This window comes from Orbicella franksi, chromosome 9, assembly GCF_964199315.1.
Source record: "Orbicella franksi chromosome 9, jaOrbFran1.1, whole genome shotgun sequence".
Lineage (NCBI taxonomy): Eukaryota > Metazoa > Cnidaria > Anthozoa > Scleractinia > Merulinidae > Orbicella > Orbicella franksi.
Window position 1 is genome coordinate 10,789,248 of NC_138153.1, and position 10,087 is coordinate 10,799,334.

Genomic DNA, 10,087 nt, shown 5'->3' on the forward strand with positions numbered 1-10,087 from the left:
GTTTTTTGTTTTTTGTTTTTGTTTTTTCTTTTGTCTGTTCTTGTGCTGGATCGATTGAGAAGGAAAGACTGAGGGTGCGTTCCTTTGGGGTGATCCGGATCCGGATCAGTGATCCAAGATCACTCGGATCATGGCGCATCAAAGGAACCGACTAATCCAATCTGGTCACGGATTCATCGGTTCCTTTGATGCATCATGATCCGAGTGCTCTTGGATCACTGATCCTGATCCAGATCACCCCAAATAAACGCACCCTGAGAAAAGAAAATCAGAGGCGATTTTTGCCCTGTTCCGTTTGCCGCCAAATAGGTCGTCATACTCCATGGCCGAACAAAGCCGAAGAAAATGACCTATCTACGTACTCATGGATTATGGAAGGCTATTTAACTTGGCCCCGTCCTCAGGAAAACGGAGCTTTTATTTCTGCGGTTAGGTCACACTAAACCGATCCGAAAACGGAACTTTTCAAATACGCTCTTTCAACCGGAAGAATTTGAAAACGGAGCTTTTCAAAAAACGATGACATTACGACAATCCTGTATTCCCCTGCACGAGTCTTCCTCAAACACAAATCCAAAATAACCGGCGATTGTTGCGTTTTCAAATTTCTCCGGCGCAGTGTGGACGGACGATTTGATGCGTTTTCAGAGTGAAACCTCCGTTTTCAAAATCCCTTTCCATTTCCCTTCTCGATGAAAAGGAAGGCAGGCATGGAGATGCCCAGAATTCTCTTTCGGCATGTCACGCGGTATTCATGGTCTGCTATCCTTTAAACTAACTCTTTTTTCGTTTTCTTTTTCTTTTTCTTTTTTTTTTTTTTTGAATTGTTCTCCTTATTATTATTACAAATATGTACCTTTGATGGGCTTTATATTTCAGTTATGTTTCACGTGTCAAACTCGCGACACGTAGTAAACGTGGTATTGAAGGAGTTCTTTTTTTTTTTTATCCTCGAAAATTCCCTTCCAGTGCACTGGTTTAATAAACGAAGTTTGAAGGGAAGTGTATTCAGACTAATTGCTCAGTCTTATTTTTGTTTTTAAGGAAAACTTGGCCTCTTGGTTTTATTACAATCTTTATGTGGAGATTAAGTGTGTTTCGCCTCGTGTGTTCGTGTACTTCATGTGTTCATTTCTCTTCATGTGTTGTTCATGTGTTTTTCGTCAACAATGTCACGCTTCACGCAATCGCCAGAACGTGCAGGCGGAAAACAAAGGAAACCATTGCCCATGTAAGGGTACAGAGCATTTCATTGGTCGAATTTTCTAGACTGGATGGCTAAGCAAAGTGATGAGCAAGAAGTCAAAGTGGAAGTTGTGCTATTAGAGGCTTCGTTGGGACGTGAAAAGATGTAATTTACCTTCTTTTCTTTAGAGGCCTTCTTCTTCTACCATGGCTGCGAACCTTCCTTACGAGATAAGCAAGTTTCAAGAGCATTCCAGGTTGTTGAAGCAGATAAAGCGAGATACGAACCGATACTTTCAAGAAATTCAAGATTCCGGACAGTTCAGCCAAGACGTGTTGTCTGCGTACCTTCCCGAAAACGAGTATCAGTCCTTAGCGAGGGTTTGTGAGAAACCGCCAACGATCATTGTAATCGGACAAACGTGCTTCGCCAAAGTCTGCGTGATAAACGAGCTTCTGGGAGAACCTGTCCTTCCCGTAGTCGGAGAGCTTGATAGCCGCACATCATGGCGGATGATTCGAATAAAGTACGGGAATATTTCCAACGTAAGTCTCGTTTTACCCGATAGTTTTGAACTAGCGGCCAACCTGGACGCGTATGAAGGCTCGTGGGAATGTGTTCCTAGAGCAGATCTTGAACTTACGGACCTACAAAGAGACGATCCAGCATTGGCGACTGCAGTGGCCGAGGTCTCATTAAGCCATCCATTGTTGAAAGCGGGGGCCGAGTTGGTTTGTTCGCCAAGCAATCATGAAGGTGACGTGCAAAATATATTTCGTGCCTGTTGTGAGGATGTACTGCCAATTGTTCTTTACGCCATAGAGTTTGATATTTTGACTGAAAAGGTAGGTAGAGAAGTCGTAAATAGAATGCTATGTATTTCTCCTGATTTATTGTTCTTTTGAAATTTGCTCGAGCGCGTGCGAAAACTCGTTTTCTCCTGCATAATTTTGCGAGAGTTGGACCTCTAACAGAGAAAAGAACTTTGAAAAGACTTGACTCGACAACATTGTACATTGAGACAAAACTGACACTCGATCGGCTTTTTAATTGTACAAAATATTTAAAGTAGCTGTGTCCATGTTCCTATTGTTGCCTTTTGTCGTATACAGTAACCCTAATTGCTTTGAAAATATGTTCAGCATTAGATGTCGAGAAAAGAAAACAATTCCAACAGCTTTTATGGATTGCCACATGAATAGAGGTTTACATGATTGTATGTGTGCAACAAGTAGAGGAAGTGAATAATCCATTACAGTTCACATACACCCCCTGGCCTCCCTCCCTTCCCCCCCTCCGTAGAGGAGGTAAGGCAAACTTCGTTCTTCCTGAAAAGAAAAAAAATCAAAATGAAAACAGAATGCTTCTTTTAGAGGTAAACATTTTTTTTTCTCTTACCCTCTTAGAAAATACACAACTTTCTCTTTCACCTCCTCAGAAATATTTACTCGTGACAAGTACATGTAAGGTCAGCACAGACCTTAAATCTAAGCTGTTTAGCAAAATGTGCACTGTAAGCATGCTTATGAAAACATGTTAAGCTCAATCACAACAAGCTATATGCTGGCAGCCATCGCAGATCAAGTGTGCTCAACTCTCTTAAATTGATAAAAAATTGTGCAGTTGGACTCTATGACACCAATATTTTGAAATACATTTAGTTTCGGTCATTTAAACTCACCTTGTATTGTGGCTTGAATCTGCTCATGAGTGCCTTAGGACTGTTTTTCACAAGAGTGTGTGAGAAGATATATTGTGTGGAGTGGTTTGTCTGCAAATGTTCTTAACTCATCAGGCTACAATAATTACACATTTATTACAAGTTACTGTACATGTGCTGTAAATTTATACTTTCATGGTTTCATCACATGCTGTTAACAGTGTTCTGCCCATGCAATGAACTGAGCTTTTGACAGGGTGTGCGGGTGCACGACCACACATTTCAGTCGAACTAACACAATAACACATAAATTCTTAAAAATCCACAAAATCCCACACAATCCTGCAAAAAGATGAGTTATCGCTTATTAGTTTTTGATAACTGAACAGTCCTCACGCTAGATCAGAAGAATTACATTGTATTAATTTCAATGTGTTAGAGCTATTTCTGGTTTCAGTAGATAACCAATGTTTCTGTTACTTTACAGCTGGCATGTTGCTGCCAGTCTAGATGACACCAACATGGTGTCTCTATATAAAGCTCTGAATAAGTATAAATTTGGGTGAAACACTTTTCCAAATAATGTGCAAATGAAAAACCATACTGGTCCCTGGACCTAAATCTTGACGAGAGGGGGTTATGTGTCAATCATCTAGCAATCCCAGATACTTGACTATAATTATTGAATGGTTACAATTTTTATTTTTGATGGCATGACAGTGAAAACCAGCAATGTACACACAGTCTTATATTGATGGAGTAGTCAAACTCTCCTCAACTACATCAGGCAATGGATGGGTAAGCTTCAGCTAAAGAAGCCATGAGAAAGTAAATGCAATGGAAGGAAGATCACTGATATTATATTGGCAGAGAAAATGGAAAAAAAAATTGGAAAGTAACGAGAACCTGAAATACAGCCAAGCGATTTTATCACTTGCTTTGGTGATCAGATAGGAAGTGGTACATGTACTTTCTTAGTGTGACTGTTTTCAATGGTGTCACATCTCCTTGAGTATTCTCTTACTGTTGCGTTATAAAGGAGAAACTTGTAATGACCTACAGACTAAAAACTCAGTTCACTGACGCCAATGGTACCATGTCGTGGGCTCAAGTCAAATCTCATTCTAATTCTACCAAACAATCATAAAAACAGCAGAGTGACAGCAATTTTTAAAAAGAAACAACATTTTTCATTTTACAAAACGTGTTTCAACATTCCTCTGTCATATTCAGTTGCAATTATGTTGCAATGACGGTTGTACATTATTTTGAATTTTTACTGTATACATGATTACATTATACAGTATGCCATAAAATTTAGGTTAACAATTTGAATATTGGAATACACTGGGAACAAAGGCTGTGTGCACACCAACAGTAGTTGAAACAAAAACATAAAATGAAATAAAATAAAAATGAAAAAGAAAATTCAAATGTACAACCGTCGAACTTTTGCAACTGAAGATGGCATAGGAATGTCGAAGCATGTTTTGTAAAATGAAAAATTTTGTTTCCTTTTTAAAAATTCTAATTCTGTTTTTTATCAGTGGATTGTGATGATTGTTTTACCAGTGACTGATCACAATTTGTTGTTTAAAAATAGTACAGCATTGGCTTTGTTATGGGTTTCCAATGCAGTATAGGGGGATAAGTTTAAGTGTTCTTGTTTTGCTTGTTTTCTTTCGTAAAGATACAATGTAATGGAATCGGTTTAAAATATGTTCTTTGAATACTACATATGTTAGTCAGTGTTGACGATTTCAAGTTTTACATTGTACTAACAATGTATTTTAGTGTCAGTCTTCAGCATTATTTTGCTCTGGCTGCTGTACACACATACATGACTGTATTTGTATCTCTCGGTTACTACACAAGCTTTGATTGGTCAATTTAGCAGGTTGTAAATTCAACTGTATGGCCCTCTACAATTTAAAGCTGTTTTTGTTGCCAAAAATGTTCAACTGTATGGCCCTCTACAATTTAAAGCTGTTTTTGTTGCCAAAAATGTTTGTGATTTATCACTAACTGTTGTTAAGTAAATTATGGCAGCCAAAAGTTTAAGACTTCACCTTTACTTTGGTATAAAACCACACTGACATCGCACAACAATTTTGAATCGAGTCGTCTTGGTTTTCATGTACATTCATCAGTCATGTCAAGCCCTTCCACATGAATAGAAATTGTTTCTCAAACCCATCAGACATGCTCAAAATTAGAGACATAATAAATATTCTACTAACCTCCTATTTGTGGTGTGTTCTGTAAGTTAAAGATCTTAAAGATTTGTTTTTTTTGGTTTTTTTTTTTTTTTTTTTTTTTTTGGTGTGTCCCCGTGCATTTAGTGCTTGGGCCATAAATCAAAGGGGGAAAATCTTGGTCCATAACTTACAGTGCAGACCTTAAACTCTATTAGTAAGAGATATGTGCCTTTTAAAAGTTCCATTACATGTATTAGGCAGCACATGACTGATGTGGACCTTTACAAATTACAAAATAGCAAAATGTTCTTGCAGTAATATTTAGTTGAGAAAATACTTCAATATTTCAATGTCTCTCCTTGAATGGGCATGTACAGTACATGAATATGGGTTATGTTATGCCCTGTAACATGTTATGCTGTGCAACATGTGAAATTCCTTTTAAAATCTGATGATTAAGGCAATTGTCTATAGATGCAGTTGTACACATGTGTTCAGCCAGTGAGGAGAATTAAGTGTACATTTATTTCCTGTTATTTTTAGGACAAGCAAGAACTTCTACAAGTGAAGGCCTTAGCACCGGACATGGCTGTGTTCTTTGTGAAATGTAGCAGAAATCCTCCTGTGGAGCTTACAGATTCCATGACTGAATCAGGTCGTAATGATGCCATCCAGGCCATGGACCAGGGAATCGTTAATGGGGAGCCAAAGGTGAAAGTTCAAACAAAGACAAATGTTTCTAAAACAAGACTGTTCGAGCAACTCTGTGAGTTAAAGTACCTGTCCTTGGAGGAAGACAGTTGTGAAACACCAGATGACAACAGCCAACAAACAAACAATTCCATCTTGATGGCCACACGACCAAAGTCAAATCTAATAGAGGACTTTGCCCTTTTTCCTTGTTTTCTGCTCTTTGTACGACAAGTGCTTCAGTACAATGTGGTTTCAGCTGCAACCGTGCTGAATGAAGCTCATGTGAGAGTGCTGGGCATGTTCATAACAACAGCATTTGACATGGCACGGGACATGGTAATTACCCCACGGAGACTTGACTATGCCAGAGAAAAAGAAGAGGATCTGTATAAAGCCCTGATGGAAAGTGCAAGTCGTAAGCAGGAGGAAATCAAAGACCTTATACACTCAACAATATCCACCCTGTCACCAGAAATTTTGAAAGAAGTGGAAGATCTGAATTTTGAAGGAATAAAAGTGTCATCTGATGGTGAGCTGGCAAACCCCAAAGATCTGCAATACTGCACCACAGTAATTCAGGAACTTGTTCTTGCAAGAATTAACAATTCTGTCGCACAAGGTTTGATCAGTTCAGTGAAGTATCTCCAAGACAATTTTATTGGAACTCTGAAACGGTGCATTGAAAGTTTAGAAAAGATGGACAGAGAAGGAGTGTATGAAAATGGGGAGTCGGCGACGTCGTCACTGAGACACGTGAGTACACAATACATAAGTGGGCATTCAGCTGTAGTTTATATGCACATGTACTTTACAGTGTACATATAGTTTGAGTACCCAGAGAACTAGTTCAGTCTGCAAAAAAATGAATGACAAGTCAATTTTACTGACTGTTTGTCGATGTTCAATTCAAAATTAATTGTATTCCTTTATTATAAATTCACCATAAGATCTGATCTCTTTACTTTATTTAGTGCCACACACCAGGGCTGTTACTCTTGATCTTCACACCCATGACAAACTTGTTAAGTTGGCCAGTAACATCAAGGGCCCACCATGCATGTACTCAGCTGTAACAGGAGTTATGGGTTCTATGCCTAATTGTCGGCTATGAGTTGTTGGTCGGGAGAATTTATTTTTTAATCTACAAATTATTATTACTTGGTACATTTTAGTGACTATTTCTTTAACATTGCTAGGAGCTAAGATATACACTCATTTTCAAGGGTTAAGATGGCTTATTCTTTTCTTATCTCTGGAAGTGATATCAACAGATTTCTCTTGGATGCCACAGTACATTCCTGTGAAGGCTTCACATACATGTACAATAATTATTATACATGTACCGGCAGCTTTCTTGTCGGGTCACCCAGAGAGGCACTTGGGAAGTGAAGTGAATAATCCCAGTAAGGTAGCATTGAGCCACTGCACTTATCAGTGGAGACTTGCCACAAAATATATTACAACACAGTCAAAGTAGGTTCCTTTTAACATCTTTCTTAATTGCCAACAGGTGCTGGACTCAGCGTACCAAATTGAGGTTACGGTGAGAGCAAGTTCATCCCTGGCTCGACTTTTGTGGGAGAAGATGAAGCAAGCCCTTCAAACTCTTCCTGGTCAAGCCCCACCCAAGGTAGACGGTACCTGGAAAAGGAAAGTAGCCCAAGATATGCTGACTAGTCTCAGTGAAACACGGCTGGCAAGGCACATCTGCTCACAGTTCAGAACCAGACTCCAAAAATCCCACGAGGCATTTGCCACATCATTACGAATCCTTGAAGCACATCACTGTGGGAGACTTGAAAGGACCGAGGAGAAACGTATGAGAGTGCGCAAATGCCATGCTCCCAAGATTGCGCGACTTGCTCTGGAGAGCACCTCACTGAGAGATGTGGTGGTGTATGGAATGCCGCAGATGGGTCGGGAAGTCGGGAGGGGACAGTACGGAGTTGTGTATTCATGTGAACGTTATGCAGGGCATCAGCCGTGTGCTATCAAGTCTGTGGTCCCCCCTGATGATAAACACTGGAATGATTTGGCTTTGGAATTTTTCTACACAAGGTACTGTTTATTTACATTGTATCTCGACATGTGCTATAATCCTTTGTTGTATGTATTCCTTGGAACAGTTACTTTGATTGACTAATAAGGCCCTTACCATTGAAGTGTTGGTAAGAGGCTGGTAAGGAAGGGAATACACAGAGATTCAGATCTTTGAACCCCCGCCATGTGAAGGCCAATTGAAATTTAAAGCTCTTACAATATGATCCGCTGGAAACCCAACTGTTTCATCACATTTGCCTGCTCTTTCTGTTTAAATCAAATCCTAAGTTTTATTTCCTTTTTCTTTCCTCAGATCCATACCAAAGCACAACCGCATCGTGTCTATCATAGGCTCAGTGATTGACTATAGTTACGGCGGAGGGAGTTCCCCAGCAGTCCTGTTGGTCATGGACAGACTGCAGCGCGACCTGTACCAAGGAATCAAGACTGGACTCAACAACAGAGGCAGGCTGTTAGTCGCTCTTGATGTGGTGGAGGGTATCCGGTTTCTGCACAGCCAGGGTCTGGTGCACCGCGACATCAAGCTGAAGAACGTGCTGGTGGGTAGGCTGAAATAAATGTAACTTAAACGAGCTACGTCACAGTTTGCGCATCTTGAAAAGTTCAGCATAAACTTTTCAAGTTCGTCGTTTGTAATCCGTGTTAATCTTCTCCATCCTTAACCATTCTTGCTCCTTTATGGTTCATTATTGTCTCTGTGGTATTTTTCAACCTTAGTAAACTACTATTTTCAGGTTTCCTTCAATGTAAAGGTAATTTTTTACGTGGCCAAAATAACTCAAAATGCCATGACTGAGCTCCTTTAATGGCCGAATCACGCGACGATGAGAGTCAAAAGTGTTCGTAAAGGATTTTCTTTCTAAAGTTGTTTTCACCTCTCGTTGATTTTCATCACTGAATGGTCAGACGGGTTACTGTGTAAGACGTACAGTTTTACAGGAGTTTAAACTCCGCTCATCTCCTCTCGACTTTTTCTGACGTTTGATCTTACATGTAGCTATCAGTGATCGTCCCTCGTTGTAAATCCAGTTGGCGCGGGTCCACGAATAGAATAATAAGCCTTGAGCATCATACAGATTTCGCAATACATTGCATTTGGAAAGACTTAATGTATTCTTTGGATGTTGAATCGGTGGTGGAAATATATCTCAATGCTAAAACAAACTACCTGGAGTTCTCTTATGATGAGAATTCTCGTCGGTTGAAGAATTGCACAACATACGCTGTCCAAGTGTCTCGACAAAACCAATTTGAGAAGGATAATTTAGAAAGTGCAGTTCTGAAAAAGCAGAGCCTAGGTACGGTACACTGTACTAAGGTTTCCTTTTTCGATTTTAGCTGGATGCCAAGAACCGTGGTAAAATAACCGACTTGGGATTCTGCAAGCCAGAGGCCATGATGTCAGGTTCCATCGTGGGCACACCCATCCACATGGCCCCAGAACTGTTTTCCGGTCGCTATGACAACAGCGTGGATGTGTACGCTTTCGGAATCCTCTTCTGGTACATCTGCGCGGGAACGGTTCGGCTTCCCTTGGCATTCGAACAATGTGCAAGTAAAGACCACCTGTGGTCGGCTGTTCGGCGGGGCGTCCGACCCGAGCGCTTGGCGAACTTTGACGACGAATGTTGGACGCTGATGGAGGCTTGTTGGTGCGGGGACCCGAGCGGCCGACCGCTTCTCGGAGCCATTCAACCGAGGCTGATTGAGATCATTAAACGAGTGGAGAACCGGCGCGGAGCTCCGGTCAAGCAGCGACGGGAAACTAGACCATTCAAAGAACTAGAAGTGCTGCTTTAGCGAATAAGACTATCGAGGAAAATTGAGAGTGAGACAGACTAAATCAGACAAGGTACCTTTCATCCTTTGTAGAGCGGCCCTGCCTGTTACGGACCAGCGAAGAAACTCGTGTAGTCGCGCTTAGTTAAGGGAACTCGTAAATTATCAAAGGCAAATTGACCATAAAGCTTGTCCATTATGTAGTCCTTACGCCTCGACCTTTCGAATATGTAAATATTTCAAATACCCGGCGTTTTAGTAGAAAGAAACAATAGCATAAAAATAATATTTTCAAGGGGTGAATGACAACCGCGAGTATTGCATTTTCTTATTTGTATCTTCGTTTAAAACAAGAAAACAAAACCGAACACAGAAAAATTCATAAATTAATTGAAAATATACATTTGATGATGGCTTATAAATTCATAACCATTTCTTCCAAGATGTAAGTAGGGAAACAATAAAAAATGCGTTGTATATAGTTTGTGGTTATTAAATTATTTTTCGCTA

The 10,087-nt window shown here is 40.2% G+C and overlaps 1 protein-coding gene across 1 annotated transcript; it reads left to right on the forward strand.

Moving 5' to 3' along the window:
* Positions 1-1,294: 1,294 nt before the first annotated feature.
* LOC145496893 (dual serine/threonine and tyrosine protein kinase-like) lies at positions 1,295-10,087 on the forward strand. Its single transcript, XM_081476664.1, has 5 exons — positions 1,295-2,031; positions 5,588-6,490; positions 7,248-7,795; positions 8,091-8,337; positions 9,137-10,087. The coding sequence occupies exons 1-5, from the start codon at positions 1,393-1,395 to the stop codon at positions 9,596-9,598; spliced, it is 2,799 nt and encodes a 932-aa protein (XP_081332790.1). The 5' UTR covers positions 1,295-1,392; the 3' UTR covers positions 9,599-10,087.

What these genes read in the sequence shown, in the direction of transcription:
- LOC145496893 (XM_081476664.1), top strand. Translation starts at nt 1,393, where the DNA reads ATGGCTGCGAACCTTCCTTACGAGATAAGCAAGTTTCAAGAGCATTCC. An exon ending in TTGGAATTTTTCTACACAAG is followed by an intron (nt 7,796 to 8,090) that starts GTACTGTTTATT and finishes TTCTTTCCTCAG; the next exon opens with ATCCATACCAAAGCACAACC. An exon ending in TCAAGCTGAAGAACGTGCTG is followed by an intron (nt 8,338 to 9,136) that starts GTGGGTAGGCTG and finishes TTTCGATTTTAG; the next exon opens with CTGGATGCCAAGAACCGTGG.